Source organism: Saccostrea cucullata, unplaced genomic scaffold (genome assembly GCF_032062105.1).
Source record: "Saccostrea cucullata isolate Sc308-1 unplaced genomic scaffold, CSIRO_AGI_Scuc_v1 ctg424, whole genome shotgun sequence".
Classification (NCBI taxonomy): domain Eukaryota; kingdom Metazoa; phylum Mollusca; class Bivalvia; order Ostreida; family Ostreidae; genus Saccostrea; species Saccostrea cuccullata.
The window spans coordinates 59,114-79,103 of record NW_026932916.1 but is presented as its reverse complement, the minus strand read 5'-3'; the positions used below and the strand labels follow the sequence as shown (position 1 = coordinate 79,103).

General features: G+C 31.7%; 1 protein-coding gene across 1 annotated transcript in view; it reads right to left on the bottom strand.

Moving 5' to 3' along the window:
* The window catches only part of LOC134236502 (versican core protein-like), a 37,767-nt gene extending 17,817 nt beyond the window's left edge, over positions 1-19,950 (bottom strand). Inside the window, exon 1 of the mRNA XM_062718683.1 lies at positions 19,889-19,950. Coding sequence (XP_062574667.1) covers positions 19,889-19,937 — 49 coding nt within the window. The 5' untranslated portion in view covers positions 19,938-19,950. The remainder of the gene's footprint in view (positions 1-19,888) is intronic.
* Between the last annotated feature and the right edge of the window lie 40 nt (positions 19,951-19,990).

Sequence of the window (19,990 nt, the reverse complement as noted above, 5' to 3'; positions counted from 1 at the left end):
AATACAAGTAATACAAGTCGGCTCCCTGTTTAATGCAAAACCAAATAGAAACAAAACGAATTGAAACAAATCAAAATCTACCAAAACGAAATTAAACCTTTCGAAACGAAATCAAAATATTTGTTTTATATTTGGTGTTTATTGAATAAAGACGTTAATGTTCGACTAATCAAAAACAAACTTTGTAGAAAATGAATGATTTAGGCTTGTCCATGGCCAGTTTTCCTCATTTTTGTAGAACTATCCTACTATGAACTGCTGTTTTGGCTTCCTTTTGTGTATTTGGATATGCTCAAAGTAAGATCAGTTTTCAAACTGAGGTAGGTTAAATGCTAACAAGTTGATGCTAAAATGCTTTCAACAACCTCGCATTCAGTCAGCATTTCTTAAAGATTCTACGTACAATATGATGACTTTCAAATAAGATTTATAGTTGGGTCTATCGTTGACTGATGTTTCATATCAATTGATAGGCCATTCTTTTTATGCTAATTTTGCATACGTGTTACGGCATATACTTAAATAAGTATGGCCTCTTGACAGCGGATGTTAATTCATCCTAACTGTACATTATCTTGACTTTTAAGAAGTGAAGTCATTCTAATTTGCAACTAGTTAAGCATTGAATTAAAAATTTTGGATGTCGTCGCTCTTATAACACTACTGGCCGTGCAGAAAAATTGAATACCTGAGTTAGCTTACATTTACATTCCCTAATTTTCCCACTTCATTATTGTTCATCTCGTTAATCTTTTATGTTACTTTAGCGTCCTTCAAAATTGATGTGAGTAAAAGACGTAAGAGCCGTTGTGACGTTGCAAAGTTAAATAACGCAAACAATCATTGCGAAAAAAAAAATGACAAATCAATTTTAATTTTTTTTAAATTAATTTTGCTGGGTTTTTAGCCGGGCTTATTGCTCAAAGAGCAATTGCCGGCTTATGTCATCCTGTTCAAGACAGGATGTCAACCCCATAGTCGCCATTTTAAAGTTACGAGTAAAAATATAGTTCTTACTCTCAACCGCTTCTGAGGTAATGCAAGCGCTAAATAAAGCAACATAAATAAAACGAAGCTTTATCTAAATAAATAAACATTAGTAGTATTGACTTTGAAAACTTCAGTCTTAAGTCAAAGAACATAGTTTATTAGCGTAAGGATTTCTGATAATCAGTGTTATCGTAGTTCTCTACACTAACAAGAAAAAACAGGACAGGGAACCAGACTGGCCTGTTTGTTTACATTCAGCTGTAGTACCAGATTAATTTTGATTCTGACAAAATCGGACCGTGGTACATGTATTTGGATCGAAAACTCACTGTCAGTGTCTTATGATTTATATTGTTAGTTTTAAAATAATTTTTTCATCAGAATTTTTAATCTGATATTCTTGTTATTTATCTGTTAACACAATATAAACGTATGATTCATTTAAAAAATTCATTTTACTCTGTAAATGAGCAGGGCTCTCTGTACTTCTGAGTACTTTGATTTAACTTTAATTTGACAGGGTTATTGTGTTTGTTAAATTTAGTTAAAACTTTTTGTGTGTGTGTTCCTAGAATATTGAAAATAAAAAGTTCCTACTGTGTATTCTATCGTGACAATGTTTCGCGTGTATAATAGAGATTTGAATATCGTGAATTTCTAATGGATTTCGTAAAGAAAATAATACTGAATGTAAATATATTGGAGTAATGGTACGCTAGCATAATCTCGGGTTCAGAAACACAACGAGGGAAATGCTAAGTGGAGAGTCCCATCGCAAAGAGCATCTCTATAAATCGAGACAGCTTTCAACATCGATCCAAATGCAAAATGCAACTCTTCCGATTCGCAAAAGGACAAACTTTCACAGACACAAGCGCATTACGATATCCACACCAGCAACTTCGTGGAGGGGATATAAGATATTATTTGTCATTTTTTGAAAGTATTTGTCATTTGTTGAAAGTAAAAAAAGAAAAAAGATTGAGGGTCTGGGAGTTTATATTGTGAAAATATGACCCGGACGGGATTTGACTATGGGCAGCTAGGAATCTTTCGGACACATGCTGTATGTTTTTTTCTTTTGTGTTTTTGTTATATACTTGGCTCTATATTAGAAAAGGTTTTTTTTTTTTGTTTACTTGCAATTGCAATGGTACGACAATGTTTACTGCATTCAGTTTCTTTTTATGGTGAGCTTGTGTTTGTGTACTACAACATAATTGAAATAGATTATGTCCTTGCATATCTCTAAATGTAAGGGGGTTACGTTTACTTACTAAAAGAAGATGCTTGTTTACATGGTTTAAAGAGAAATTTCCAGATCATTTTATTTATTTACAAGAAACACATTCTACTGAATTCGATCAACAGATATGGAAAACTGAATGGGAATCTGATATCATTTATTGTCATGGAGAATCAAATAACAAAGGAGTGGCTATTTTATTTCCACATAATATAGATTATGAAATAATTGAAAAAACAAGTGATTGTATAGGAAGATTTTTAAAAGTATCCATTTTAAAAGATGATTCAAAATTTACATTAATAAATACATATGCTCCAATAAAAGATAACTCAGCTGAACAAGTTGAATTTTTAGAATTTTTGTTGATTCACTTAGACGAAGAGGGTGATAAGAATTTGATATTAGGTGGTGATTTTAATATTACCTTAAATCCTATCATAGACAAATTGGGTGGAAGTATTGAAGGGAAATCAAAATACAGGGATAATCTAATTGCTGCTATGGAAGATCTAAATTTAATTGATTTTGGAGAGAAAAAAATCCAGACAGAAAACTTCACATTCATGCAAAAAAAACCCTATTATTTTGTCAAGATTAGATTTTTTTTTCTTGATTCCAGTTTTTATGGTACCTTTTGAACTGCAAGTATAAAACCATCTATGAAAACAGATCATAGTGTAATTATCATAACTTTCAAAGGAAAGATATTTGTTGATAGAGGTCCTGGCTTTTGGAAATTCAATGTATCCTTACTACAAGATGAAATATTTGTAGAGAAAATAAAAAAAAAACCAATGGTACAGTTAAAAGAAAAATATTCTAACTAAGAAATTGGAGGAACAAAATGCGAAATTAGCAACAGACCCAAGTGAAGAATATATAAACACATATAATAAAATTAAAAAAGAGTTAGAAATAGTAAATGACAACAAAAACCAAAAGAATTATCTTAAGATCTCAAGCCACATGGTGTGAAGAAGGGAAAAAATGCACAAAATTGTTCTTATCTTTGGAAAAAAGAAATTACAGAAATAAATGTATTTCAACATTAAATATAAATGACAATATTGTACAATGTAAAAAAGAAATATTATAAGAGGATGTGAAATTTTACAAGAAATCATATACATCTGATTTGGATCATAATGAATATAATGAAAATCTTGATTATTTTGTGAATAATACTAATATTATTCCAAGACTTAAAACTGAGGAATCTGTTGCATGTGAAGGGCCAATTACTTATCAAGAATGTGAAGATATTTTGAAAACATTTAAACATAATAAAACACCAGGGACTGATGGGTTTCAAATGGAATTTTATGAATATTTCTGGAATGATATATCAAAACTAGTTATTGAAAGCATAAATGAAACCACTGAAAAACGTACTTTCTCTCTTGACCAAAGAAAAGGAATAAAAGCTTTAGTTCCAAATAAAGATAAAGATAAAACTTTGTTAAAAAATTGGAGACCAATATCTCTTCTAAATTTTGATTATAAAATATTATCAAAGTTATTGGCAAAGAGGATGAAAACATATTTACCTCATTTAATAGATTCTGATCAAACTGGATATTTAGAGAATAGATTTATAGGAGAAAATATCAGAACCATATCTGATCTTATAAACTATACTAGTATCAAGAATATTCTTGGACTAATTCTTTTAGTGGATTTTGAAAAGGTTTTGTGATACAGTAGAATGGTGCTTCATTGATAAAGCTTTAGAAATATTTGGTTTTGGTGAAAGTTTCAGGCTTTGGGTTCAAATTTTGTATACAATAGTGTCATAAACAATGGATATGCATCATCTTTTTTCAAATTAAGTTGAGGGGTAAGGCAAGGATGCCCTTTATCACCATACTTGTTCATTTTATGTGTTGAACTGCTTGCAATAGCCATAAGAGCAAATAAAGATATACGCGGTATAAAATTAGGGGAGACTCAATTTAAGATAAGCAAGTTAGCAGATGTTACTACATGTTTTCTAAGTATTTCTAAGAGTTGAAATATTAAATATTATTCAAAATTTTAAGCATTTTTCTGGACTGAAAATTAATTTGAATAAAACTGAAGCAATTTGGATAGGAAAAATAAAGATTTTCAAACCAAGAATCTTGCCAGTAAAATGGTCTAAAGGTGAATTTTTTACCCTTGGTATTTGGTTTAGTTCAAGTGGGAAACAAAAACTCCTTGCAAGAAACTTAAATACAAAATTAGATGAACTAAAAGCAACTTTGAATTTATGGAAAATGAGGAACTTAACGCTTATTGGAAAAATTCTAATAGTAAAAACTTTAGCAATATCTAAAATAGTATATCATGCACAAGTACTTCCACTTCCCCCACAAATGATAAAGAGGTGTCTACAGAACTGAATAAATTCGTATGGAATTATTATAATGAAAAACCAAAAGTTAAAAGTTCAGTATCCTGCCAAAAAATAATAAGGGTGGATGAAAAGTTTCTAATTTTGAAGCACAAATGAATTCATTAAAACTTCGTTGGGTTAGAAGGATATTTAGTAATACAAAAGCAAGATGGAGAAGCACAGTTCAATGTTACCTGAAGGATATAGTATTAAATGATTTCATAATTAGCAGAGGTTGTTTGAATAGGCTATATGCATATTTAACATTACCACAATTTTACAGAGAAATTTTTGAAACATGGACACGACTAAGATGTAATGATATTGATATTGAACCAACAATTTTTAAAGAAACTCTTTGGTTCAATGATAACATTAAAATCAATAATGAAACTGTGTTCTTGAAACAATGGTACACAAAAGGTATATTATGTATTGGAGATATTTTAGGTGATAATTGTGATTTTTTAAGTCATGAGGAATTAGGTAAACTCTATGGCTTGAATATATCCTTTTTTAATAACTTTTGTCTAAGAAATGCCATTTATATCATTGGCGAAAATATAGGTAAAACAAAAAAGTTCTATTCAATAGAGATGCTTTGATTTAAAGATTCAATGGTAAAATAAGTCCATTGTCAAAAATATCTTGTAAAGACTTTTACTGGATTATAGTAGAAAGTTTTAATGAAGTACCAACATGTGTACAAAAATGGGAGAAAATATTTAGCACAAATTTTTCACCTACAGACTTAGAAAAAAGTTTCATGCTACCTTTTGTATGTTCAAATGAAACATCTTTACAGTCTTTTCAGTATAATCTAACTCATAGATTTGTATCACATTATAAACTTCTGTTTCAAATGAAAATACAAACTTCACCACAATGCTTATTATAGCTAAGAATTTTCAAATAAAGTAACGAGTCCTTCTTTTTGGTTAGATAAAGGAAATGGCCGAACAGACAGATGAATGCACGGACGGGAATATCAACACTTTTATATGCTTGTCAAAAGACATCGTTTTAAAAATCTAGACAGAATTTTTTTTAAAATTATCAACGTGCATTCTCCTGTATTTTAGGCTGAAAGCAAAGAAGAGGGGTTAAAGTGTATATGGGTTGTGATCAGAGTATGGGTCCATAAGGGAGCCTTAGTTTCACAAAGCAAGCTATACATCTGTTCTGAAACAAATAATAAAGAACTAATATTCTCCTTCATTGATGTACATTTAGTTGTAAGCTAAAGGAAGTGCTTATGGAGAAGGGTTGCTATGAGATTTGTCCAAAATCTGTTTCTGGTTTACGGGGTAGTCGAAAGCATTTAAAGACCATTTTTTTTCGAATTCATTATGTGTCGTCTTTTTATTTGAAGCACATTCAATATTGACATTTGCGTTTGAAAATTAGGACTAAGGTTTGCCGATTTAAGCATTGGGTTATAAAAAAATATATAAAAAACACTGTCAACTGATATATATATAAATCTACCTGACACATGTTGCCAGTACATGCAGACTGGCCTTAGATAAGGCAGACTGGCCTTAGATAAGGACAGGAGAAGGGCATAAGAAACTCTGTGTTAGATATATCGACGACGTATTTCAATTAACAATGGTAATTTCCATTCCTACGTCGATACGATATATCCTGGTGAGCTTGAGATAAAAGATACCACAGAGTTTGACACATCTGTTTTATACTTGGATATTTTACTTGAAAAAAACGTTAATGGTAACCTTACAAACAAGCTATATGATAAACGACGACTTTAACTTTTCTATCGTCAACTTCCCTTACTTATGCAGCAATATACCTTCATCACCTGCATACGGAGTGTATATATCTTACTTGATTCGATAAGCAAGAGCAGGCTCTTTTTTATCTAAATTTGCAATTTCTAAAACGAGGTAAATTATTGATAAGCATGTTGATGAAACAAGAATATTATTCGTCTCCTTTAAAGTCATCATTTCGTAAGGTCTATGGTCTATACAATGACCTTGTCAGCAAATACAATTTATCATTGAGTCAAATTTTAGTCCATCATTATACACTGAATTGACGACAGATTTTCCGTTATTTCCTGATCATGACAAGGAGCACACGGCGGGTAAGAGCGGTCAGCAGGGGACGTTCACTCCTCCATGGCACCTGTATCCCACCTCTGATGTTTCAGAGGTCCGTGTTTGCTCTGCTCCTGTTTTGTATTGTTTCATCGACTTTGAGATTGAATACTGTTTGTTATCTCCATATCTTTCTCATAAAATACAGAATTTACTTAAGTTTTAAAAAGATAAAATGGTTATTAAAAAGTTATTTCTACTGTTTAATATATTTTTTTCCTCTTGTTCAAATTATTGTTATTAATATTATTTGGAAGGTAAAGAATATTAAAAAAAAAAATTCTACGTTTCACTTACACAATGAACAAATTAATTCTAAAACACCTACTTTATGTTAGTTATATATTCAACCTGATTGTCTTATTTGTTTTGTGAATTTATTGCTACCTGTTCATTTTTCCAAAAAATCGCAAATTGTCAACCAGGTAACAGCATTCTTTTTATTTTTTGTTATTTGGTTACCAAAGGAGCGCAAAAACATGTCATTCAATCAATCACTATTACTGCGTAATGTTACTGGTTATCCACTTTATTCTTTTGTGTGTTATAACAAAAATAGAATATAATCGGCACGAGCATAAAAAATGTGAAATTAACATTTTAAATAACTGTGTTGACCGGTTTCTATTAAAGATACTAAATTGAATGGAAGTAAAATCGAGGCAAGTTTTGAATTCAGCACAGATATCATATATAATTGCTATTATTTTGAAATCAAATATTAGAATGCAGTTTGCAATTCAAACGTGAACTATATATTGTATTAGTCTTGAAACAGTTCATAAAAATTTAGTGAAAGTTAGAAAAGCCAAGATTAAAGGTGGAATTACCAACTTTAAATTTGGCTTTACCAACTTTAAAGTTGGCTTTGCCAACTTTAAAGTTGGAATTACCAACTTTAAAGTTGGAATTACCAACTTTAAAGTTGGAATTACCAACTTTAAAGTTGGAAAAGCCAACTTTAAAGTTGGAAATACTTTAAATTTGGAATTACCAACTTTTAAGTTGGAAAAGCCAAGATTAAAGTTGGAAATTCCAACTTTAAAGCTAGAAAAGCTAATATTAAAGTTGGAAAAGCCAAGCTTAAAGTTGGAATTACAAACTTTAAAGTTGGAAAAGTCAAGATTAAAGTTGGAAATTCCAACTTTAAAAAAAATATTGCGTGGCACTAATACGCTTCCTCACCGAGGAACTCAATTTTTTTTTAGATTTTTGTATGTGGAAAAACTATCTTCAACGCTGTATACTTTTCAGAAGGATTCAATGATTCACAGGGACAAAAGGAGAGTTAAAGCAGTATGAGCTGCAACTTTGATGTCGGAGATTTTTTTGCAGTTTTTTATTTTACTATTTCAGTGACAAAAAAGAACGTTTATAAACCTCCGTTGTTCGTATTTGCGATGGAATCTTTAAAGGTACTTAAACACAGATTTGAAGTCAATAATTTCTGTATAATATTACGACTAATATATTTTAATAGCTTTTCACACAAAAATTATTAAAACTTCAATTTTTTTTGGCGGGTTTGATTGACACATCCTTGCACTTTCACAAATTTTAACCTTATTCTTAATCCTTAGGAAATGTGGCAATCTTGTTGTGTATTAATAAAATATATTAAAACTTTTATCCAGAAAAATAATAGCATCTATTAATTTAAAGAAAAGATGCACTTATTTTATGAGGAAAAGTTTGTTGCTGCTATTTGAGTTGGGTTAGCTTGAATATAAATTAGATCGGGTTCGGGATATCTCAAAATCCCCCTCTCTACCCTGGATCCTAAAACGAAAGGTACACGAATTTTGTAGCAGACAGAATTTTCAAAAAATATGATTTCAATCACATTGTTTCTTAAATAATTTCATAAAATAGTGTAGACAAATATCTCATTTGATGATTAGATGCATGGATGGATTATGCTTTTTCTAAAAAATGCGAGATTGGCTTGGATTCAATTTTCCATGTCGGCATACATGTGACATAATTTGTGTTAAAACTTGGTTACGTTTTATTTTTACAATCGAAGATATATCAGATTGAGGAATATGTTTGTAATTATGTTTTTAAAATTTATAATTCGACTTTTATCGTGCATTAATGATTTAAAAAAAGGGGGGGGGGCTTAATAGCAGTAAAAGTGATCAAAACATTATAATCGGTGTCTATCAATTTTCGCAGATTTATTCAATTAAACATTCTCGATTGATACAATAAGGGAATTCTTTTTAAATACATTTTGCAATAGAGGGCATTAATTGTGATTTAATGATAAAAAAACAAACAGGGGGGGGGGGGGCTAAGGAGCAAAGTTATACCATATCCAGCTTTGAGGATTAACAGGGAAAATTCAAATATTGTAAGTTATATAAGGGTAATCAGGCTATAAGTTATTATCATGCAATAGGAAGTTTGTTTATATGGAATAGTGCCTTCCACATTAACACAATCAACCAACAAGACAAGCCAATGCTTTATTTCAAACTTCAAAATTGATGTACTCTTGAATTTAAAGTCGGAGATTCTCAAGTGTGTAATTGCTCCTTGATTTCTTTCGGCAATTGCATAAATTTTATCAAATTCATTGGCAATCAAAGGTAGCTCACTTACTCATTAGAGCTATGCTGATTATTTTCATTTGTGTAATTAGTCTTAAAATAAATTTGACAGTACAATCTGAATCGAAGGTATTCGCTTTAGATTTTAGGGACATGGATTTTGATTTGATTTACCCCATTTTATTCTTGCTCATGTATTCTTCACTTCTAAGGCTATAACCATTAGGAATAAAGGAATTGATAATTTTATTTATCTGGGTTTGGGTAAATTAGGGTGATACTTGTAAATTAAGGAAAATTACAAATCATTGCTCAATTCCTGTTAAAGAACATAATCTTCTGTATGCTACAACCAGATGCTTAAATTAGAAATTCTCTTCTTTTAGCTATGGTAAGTATTTAAAGTTGTAGGTGTGCTGTGACCCAGAAAAATAGTAACTGAATCATGTAATATCAATTATTACTTCTCAACTACTGACAAAATTAACTAAATAAGGTTTTAAATGAAAGGGATTTACTTCACAACAAAATATACTGGTAAAAATATTCCGGATTAATATATGTTTACTCGAGATTTTGTCTGCCTTTTTACACATTTCTGAATTTTAAGTTTACCAGTGGATTGCCTGTTTTTAGCCAAAAAAAAAATTCTGTAAGTAGTATTCCTTAAAATAATTTATATTCATATAAGCCATTCTTAATTTTTTATTTTATTGGTTAGAGAATAAAGTTCATGATATTTTTACATCAGATGAGAATTGTAAAACATCAGGGTTGAAAATATTACTGAAATTAACTTTTGATATTCATAAAACAAAGATAGGGGAGAAACATCCAATTCATTCAATTTGGGGGGAATAAAAGGGAATTTTATTGTTAGACAATCTGTGTCTGACTCTTAGGTTTGAAATAATGAATTCTTTAACAAAAGTATGAATTGGATAGGGTTTTCAGTAGAAGAGTGTATCATACACTTACTAGGAAGAGCTGCATATGAGGCCATCATTACATAGGAATATAACAGATTTGGGAGTATCTATTCAGTAAGATTTATTATTTGCAAAATCCAGTGTACTAAGGTTATCAAGTCAAGTACACACAAATATAAACTGATCGTACATGTAGTATGCAGATTTTAATGACTAAAACATATATTATAATTTTTGTTCAGTAGTCAATTATTGATAAATAAGAAGGCAACTATATAAAGGACTTCAATTTTTGGAATTGATTTCATTACTACATTAGCTCCACCTGCTTTTAATACAATGATTTGGCCAATTGATGTGATGTATTTCACAATGGCAATTTTCTTTGGTCTTAATTTAGTATTGTCATCAGACATCTAATTAAACTTGATAAGCATGATATAAGCTTATGGATTTCATTCAAGATACATAAATCATAGTAAATTTAATTTTATTGCTTATCCCATATTCAACGAAACAGTGGAAACCACTAGTTATAAGATCCAGGGGTAGAAACATTTTAAATCCAACCCATTGGAATTTCACAAACAGGTTCAGTCAGGGAAAATTGTAGGAAATACAAAGCTATTGTTATTAATGGATTAGAAATTATAGCATCAAAATTTTCCACTAATATATTAGATTAATGCCAGGTAAACATATCATTCATCCAGAATGAACAGCAAAATTCTATTTGTCAGCCATAGGCTTTAATGTATGACAAAAGTTAAAATGTAGGTGGTAATACTTTTTCAGTGTATGAATTAAACTTTTAATAACAAGAAGGTGCTTCCTTCTGGGAATTAAGAAAATTAAAAAAAAAATTATCCTCCATACCTTTAGGAAAGTGATGTACAGTACTTTTGTAATTTAGGAATAATGCACTGTCAGGCAAGGTCAACACAATATTGTCTAATTTTTAACTACAGGTATAATTAAAATACATATATAATCAGGTATTCTTGCAAGCCAGTCTGATAGGGGAAAGGGGTTTTGCTCTGTGTGTGAGCCATTTATTAATAATACTTGTCCTGTTTCTATCAAAGTTCTAGGTAGTGAAGTTACATTATTATTTTAATAGGCATACATCTGTAATTGTCATTACAAGTGATTCACACAGCTCAGTGATACAGATTAGTTTGATGAAAAAGCAATAATTAGAATAGAGTTAAGAACTGATGTCATGATAATAAAATTAAAAAGTGATGGGGAGGTTCATTTTCTGATTTATTATGAACATTTAAAAGATAGCATATCAAGTTTTATTATAAAGTATAATTTCAAGATCCCATTTGGAGTCATTGTTGGGAGTAAAATGTTGAATACTCGAACACCTTGTGTTACATGTAATACAAGTGAGTACTAAAAGCCTGAAGAGTAAATTCTCAGATATAAAGCTAACCTTTTATAATACAATTAACATGATTTATTTCCATAGATAATCTTACACGGTAAGTTAAATAGTTTTGTCTAGAACTATGTTGCTTGAAACCAGGCAGAAGAAATTCATACATGCTGCGGTTGAAATGAGAGAGGTAGATCAGGATCAGCCTTTTTATGATGGACAATATTTTGTCTCCATATAAATGTTTCTTAAAATTTTGGTACATGTAATTCTTCATGTAATAAAAATTATTTTGCTATAAAATAATCCAATGTAGCTCATATGAAAACTCTTGCTTTTAAAATTTCTCATAACTTTACATATTTAAAACATCAATTGAAACAAATTGCATATTTTAAGTCTATTTATTGTCCAGACGTATTCAACTTAGGAGGGATGGGGTGTCTAGAGTTATTTTCAGGGGGTCTATTTCAGTTTCCCAAGTAAATAGGTTAAATTTAGGGCGGTTGGTCGTGGGTCAGTTGAATGCGGCTTCCTCATTTTATGGGGTGACCGAAACCTATGGATTCCAAAGGTTTCGGCCATGTGGCGTTTGCGCCGAGCCATTCAACTGATGCTATAATTCATTGTGCTGCTGCTGCTTAAAACAAACTCATTTACTGTGAAAATGTGTGCTGCTTTCAACAAATTCGTGAATTGGTCTGCTTTGCTTGCTTGAAACAAACTCAATTGCTGTGCAAAATGTGTACTGCTTCCAACAAATTTCATGCACAGTGCTTTGCTTGCTAAAATATCTTTAATAACGTTCGCGGTTTGATAACCCGGAACGATAACTATACATACATGTAAACTTGTAAAGTTTATTTAAAATACATGTACATAAAATTTAACTGTAAGGTTAATTACCGTTCGTGGTATACCCGGAACGGCTATTATTATGCTTATTATACCTACATGTACATGTAATATTATGCTTTCATGTTGCTTGCTGCTGCTGCTTGCTGTAATAATTTGGGGTCGCCCTTTACGCTTGGTGACCCCTTGCTGCTTTTAAATATGCCACGACCAACAATCGCCAATATCAAAATAAACGTGTGGAAAATCATGTTTGTTTTATTTTCCTCTATATAAATAATTTTATTCAGAGTAGAAAAGCTAGGAAGCAAAACTCCTTCATAAGTATCGTCATTCCGGGCTAAGAGTTGTGTACAGAGTTTAGCAAATCGAGCACACTCGTGTTACGTACAGTTTTTGTAAACAGGGCACGAGTTCTGTTATTGTTGATGTTTACAATTCACTGGGTGCGCTCAATCGTCACAGTCTGCTTACCACAACTGCACGGACTGACAAAATATTGTCTGTTTGTTTTGCTTTCGAACATGTCTACTCTGAATTTTCCGGATTATAGTATTCATATTTTTCATTTATACACAAAGAGATTGTCACCGTACATTTCCTAAGGATTAAGAATAAAATTAATTTGTGAAAGTGCAAGGATGTATCAATCAAACCCGCCAAAAAATTTGAAATTTTAATATCTTTTATATGAAATAAGATTTTTAATTAATTTTTGTGTGAAATGCTATTAAAATATGTAAGTCGTAATACTCTAGAGTAAAATATTAACTTCAAATCTGTGTCCAAGTACTTTTAAAAGAGGCAACATTACATTATTGCCGTCCCGTACAATATTGATTCCTCATATAATACTATACGCCACTGTACGGACATCTTTCTTCTGTATACGTTATTGTAGCCTACATGTAATTGATCACAAAGGTTTAAATAACATACAGATTTGTTGTAAAAGTAAACTGGTCGATTGAAATTTGTTGGAACACAATGAAACATATGGAAAGCAAACACGGGCCTCCAGAAAATCTGAGGTGGGATCAAGTGTCATGGAGGAGTGAGCATAAATATCAATAATATGTGCCACAAGAATATCAACAACCTTGTGTAAAGTCATCTTAAGTTCTATGGTCGATATAAAACCTTGTCTGCAAAAACAATTTCTCATTATGTCAAATGCTGACTGACGTTTTTCATACTAATCATAAGGTCAATATATATACACACTTAATTGTTGACGGATTTTCCCACTGTTTCCCGATCATGACAATACTAGCACATGACGGATGTGACCTGTTGGTAGGGAATGCTCACTCCTCCATGAGTCCTATCCCATCCCTGTTGCAGAGATGGGGTCAATTACATAGGATAGTAATTAATTAAATTACAATTACTTTCCCAAAACCTTCAATTAAATTACCATTACCATTACATGGATTTTGAAATGTAATTAATTATATTACAATTACTTTGCAAATGTAATTTATTAAATTACACACTACATTCAAGAAAACATGTACAAGTTATAACATTAAATAGTGATGTACATTCCTTTATATTTATATCAGATTATTTTACAACATTTTTTAACAATAATATTATTAAAATGTTCATTCAATTTTCAATTTACTGTGTCTCCTAACCTACATCTATTAGATTTTCCTGCCAGACTGAAGACTCTGTTCACGTGGGTATTTGTGACTGGAATACATAGATACTGACTAGTAGAAAGTTTACTCGTGGTTATACAAATAGCTTAATTCATATGTTGAAAAATTTGGAATCATGAAACATTCGATTAAATTTATGTTGAAAGTACAATTGATGCTTTCTGCATTAATATTTCCTCATTTCAACAACATAATAAGATATTCTCAAAATGTTGGTATTTGACGTATTCTGTGCCAAACTAAAATTTAAAGTCAAAGTGTGTGTTTAAAAATACCAATTTACATGGTCAAAATGTGTGAAAAATATCTATTAAGGAATGTGTAAATGACCCCAGGGCACTAATTAGCACCGAATAATAACTTCTAACACAAGCTGAAGATATTGCAAACAAGAGGATAAGAAGCCATTGGACTACCTATTTTGACATGGATTAATTAATTAAAAAATCAAAATATGCATTTTGTTTGTACACTTTACAAAGATTAATTTGATTTAAAAGTTTTTAAGAAAATAAAATAGGGCAACATTTAATCAACAATTTACTTAAAAAGGGAAATACGACTATGTTAAAATTCGTTTTAAGAAATTCTACTATCAGAATAGTAGAATATTTGCTCCAAAAAATCAGATAACCTTTCTTAAATAATGTTTATGATGTGTTAGGGGAGGGGGTATTTTTCATTTATTTAAAATCAGTGTAATTGAATGCAATTGAAAAGTAAATGTGAATTACATGCCTTTTTGGAAAGTAATTAATTTAATTACCATTACTTCTAATTGAAAATTTGGCCAATTAAACAATACTTTCAATTACATCGAAAATTGTATTTAATAACACTCAATTACCTTTACAAATTACCATTACCCCATCCCTGCTCTGTTGTTTATGAAATCGGCTTGCTTTCAATCTAAATTAAATCAGATCTTTTGATCCGCTTACATAGATCGAGGTTTCTATGCCCCTACTTTGTATTGTTAGTTGAGTTTTAGTTTGAATACTGTTTGTTATCTTTATATATTTTATGATATTGAAAATGCTAGATTAACATGGAAAAAGATTTTTACGACACTTTAAAGCATTTCATCTGTACAGCATTTTGAAGAATTTTCACGAAGGCAAAAAATATAACAACACATGTATTTCTATTGGATAGGTGCCCTATATTCTTACATGATGCCTTAAAGAAAACACATGTTAAATTTGCCAGCGGTTTATTATAGCCTATATTTTAACAAAATTTAGTATTTGATAAACTTGATTAATAAATGACTACATATATGTGTACATGTTCTTTTATAATTGAAAAATTAAAAGTGAAATTAAAGAAAAAGGTGTGTCAAGGGTTCTCCACAAGGGGTTTTACCATGGTTGCCAGCCATGGTTAAATATACTAGAGGTACTGTGAGCGATGAGCTCACTAAATGATACCCCCCGCCTCCATATAGTTATAATGACAAAGTCCATGTTTTGCTGTGGCCGGGAAACCCAAAATATGTGTCGGATCAAAAAGCAAAGTAGGAGGTGCACAATGGCAATATGTAATAAAGATTCTGTGAAAGTTTCATCAAATTTCATTCAGTGGTATGAGAGGAGTTGCGGATAAGAGATGGATACCCCAAAGCGTAACAGACGGACGGACGGACGGACGTACAGACGGACGGAATTCACGATTACTATATACCCTCCCGCTTTTCAAGCGGGGGGTATAAAAATACATGGTTACTGTCTTGAAATATAAGCGATATTTGGGCGAGGGTAAGAAAACGTGATAGAGGGCAAAGCTTGCCGAGCCCTCTTACGTTTTCGACCCGAGCCCAAATATCGCTTATATTTATACCCCCCGCTTGAAAAGTAATCGGTATTTCCGTCCGTCCGTCCGTCCGTCCGTCCGTCTGTTACGCTTTGGGGTACCCATCTCTTATGCGCAACTCCTCTCATACCACTGAAGGAAATTTAATGAAACTTGCATAGAATCTTCATTACATATTGCCATTGTGCACCTCCTATTTTACTTTTTGATCTGACATATACTTTGGATTTTCCAGGGCAAAACATGGACACTGCCATTATATTCATATGGGAGGCGGGGGTATCATTTAGTGAGCCCATTGCTCACAGTACCTCTAGTTCAAGTCATTTATCATGTATTTTATTTATCCTGCAACATATTCTTTACATTTGAACGTCCAAAACTAGCTATTTTCGACAGATTCAGGCACGTCTCTGCAGTTGAAACTGCCATGGCAGAAACATTGCAATATACGTGACGTCACAATGCTTTTAGAACGTCGGAATACATGCACAAGGCATGTTTAACTGTGACAATATAAATGTGTAATTTACATGTATAGGGAGAGGGCGTTATAAGTATTCAGTACTTGTGCTCAATCCCTTTGTAATTATATTACAATAAAATATGTTCAAATCACATGCACAAGGCTTTATTAGGGCAGTGACCGGATAAAGCTTTGGTTTATTAGGTTACCTTTATTAGGTCAATACAAGGGGTAGTTGCAGGATAAATTTATGTGCGCCATGGTTAAACGAGCTGCGCCATGGTTAAAATCTGCACCCGCCATGATTAAATGGTACTGCATTTGAGTCCTGACACCTACTTTTTTAATGACTTGAGTAGTTAATTAATTAATTGTGTTTTTACTACGACTGCCATATGCATGCACCTCGCATGCCTCAGCGACTATGATGTGAAGCGTGACAATCAATGGAGAGTCAATCAGCTGATCAGCAGATGATCAATATTTTGAGAGTTTATTATCCTGTAAATGTATACAAGTAAATTATTTCGGGGAACTTGTTCACTATATTTAGATTATATATATAACGGGTTTATAAAAGATGACAATTTCGAGCATGATAATCGTCATGCATGCTGTGTCAGAAAAAATACTCTGTAAAAATACCTCTGTAGTTAATCAATTTTCCATGCTCTGTTTTTAAAGCTTTAACTTAATATCTTTTTGATAAAATGTGCATAGGGCCTACGTCTTATTTGCCGTCTTTGCATGCTTAGTTTTAATCGCCGGTAAAGTCATAGTTTTAGAGTTACTTCCCGTTGTTATGAAACTCGCGTGGCGCTATATTTAGCACTGGGCACGTGGAGAAGTTAACAAAACTTGGTGGAAAATGCAATATCTAGAAAAATAGAACGTTTAGAAAAAAGGAATACTGGTTCAAATGTTCCTTTGTGTGTTACCTTAAGAAAATACTGACCATTCATCAGTTTCAGTTATATTGAAACAAAACATTTCATACAACAGGCTACAATTCTATTGTGACACTAACACTGTCACAATCTTCACACAAATGATTATATTAAATGACAACTTGAAAAAGGTGCCATATTTTATTGAAACGTCAAACTAAATCACAAAACCCGGTCTTTTCCGGAATAACATGCAAAAGTAACATTCGAACCTTCCATGACATACATTATTGCCCTCTCGATGACCCAGTATATACAGATACACAACAACTCTTATAACTAATAATTTATGAAAAATATTGCCTGGATGCCATAGTTACTGACTATATTTAATTCCTCTAGAAGGTTCCTACAGTTTGGGGCAAATTTAAGTACATTTGTGAAGTAAGATACAGGATAAATCCTTTCAATTTAATTATTATTTTTTAACTTTAAAAAGTGTTAGTTATTCCATTGTTTTGTGTTGCAGTGGTTAAGTTTAAAAATAGTAAAATCAATCATTGATTAATGAAGATTAGGAAGTCTAACATGCATTTTTATTTTCGGCCACATTTAGCCTTCGCGCAGCTTCCTCCATGGTTATATTTTCAAATGTGGAGAACCCTGTGTGTCATTTTGTTATTTTAAAGAGAAGCAAGGTCTCTAAACATATCATAATAGTTTTTTATGTATACTGAAAGGAAAAAGAAACGCATAATAAACTTTTGAATAAAATTAAAATTTTTATTTCCAGTATGTTTTCCAGTATTGTTATCAAACAATTTAATCCAACTTTAAACAACAAGTAACCGAAATCTTGTATGACTTTGACTTATAATTCCTGAGTTTTTGAAAATGATATGTCGATACTCCCCAAAATTAGAATAAAAATTCTCATCATCTCCCTTGGGCATCAGTAACAACCTTGATTTTCTTGTGCATTGAGTTCACCAGGGCATTTATCTTTCTCATAGGATTATCATTCAAGCCTTCCGATGATAGTCTCAATGGTTGAGAGTAGCTGTGTTATTCCAAAGCCAACAAATCCCCTCGCCTAATGAATCCCACGAATTTTCGATTTAGGATAGAAATTACAGAATCTAGCTGATTTTGTACATGTGAATGTTTGTAAGGAAGTCTCGACAAACACTGGCTACATTTTCTCAGCGTGAACATGCTAAAAACAATTCGCATACGGCGCGTACGTGCGCGTGTGAGAGTAAAATCGACGTAAAGTTGCCAAGCTTGCGTACCAAATTAGAGCAGAGAGTTTCTGTCAGTATTAGGGTGAAAATATGAGTATGATTGTCTGCTGTAAAAATGTCGATTTCAGTGATAATGACTTGTCAGTAACTGAGGTAGCATGATGAAAAGCCCTATCTCGATGTGACGTTGTTACGCGCCAACGTCACCGTCATGGTTGGTTGGAAACCTTTTAAGTTACTCTCTGATAGCCGAAAAAACATTTTTGGTTGAAAATTTAAAAACAAACTGCAAAGCATCATGTTGTTGCCTTTTTATTCACTTATGGAACTCAATTACTAGACACAATGTAACTTCCGTCAGCCATACCATGATTGCAAGAAATTTATACTGACTGCAAATATCGGAAAACGATGTCTGTAACTCTAATGCATCTCTTGGCACTACAAATTGTGATCATAAAATTGTCATTATCAACAAGCACGTGTATTTGGCTTTTTATCACTTCCCCAACGTGATGCCATACATTTCAGGGTTGAGTAATTTTGACCAGCGATTTATGTGCACAGTAACAAAATTACACATCTGACCAATTTTCATAATTTTCGGCCACATAGTTAAATATTATTCGCTATTATGCTATTATGCGTTTCTTTTTCCTTTCAGTATATTTAAGGAGACATAGTAAATTACGTACATACGTCCAAATGAAGGACTAGCAAAGCTTGCTTTTATGTGCAAACTGCACCAACGAAATTTAAACAGATTAAACAGATTTCCTGCATAGGAAGTCCAAATATTCGTGATCAGGGTAAAAACCCTGTATCTGACAATGCAGCTGCAAATAGGCCGAGAAAATAATAATAAAATACGATTTTTAGGAAAATAATGTATTCAGAGCTTTTCCATTACACGCCTTTGCTAGATTTCAGTCATTGTGAGATGATTTTATCCCCAAACGCATAAAAACAATCAAATAAAGATTGAACAATATCGGATATAACATTGACAATAATATTCATCAAAGCCTTTAATTTGGAGCATCCCTAAAATGAGTATATTGCCGTTTTCTGTTCATATAATTATACAAATATCTAAGACACATGTAAAGCGTAACAGGGAATGCCCGGAGGGAATGAAACTAGTAAGAATATTTATTATGTAATTTTCTCAATTTTAGATGACATTTTTATTTATGGAACTACCTAGAAATTTAAAAAAATCGAAATACAATGAACTTTTTCCCATTAACATTGCTGAAAAAATATAAGAAATTATAGACTAAATCATATACGAATAAGCTTTGTTATTTTCAAGTTAGTTAAGAATTCTGATCATTTAAGATGTATACATACCTAAAATAAGAATATTAGTGAAAATTACTATCCAGATAAATTTGAACATTCTCGTTTTCAGAAGATTGTCCATGACAGAAGAAATCATTTGAAACTAAAACG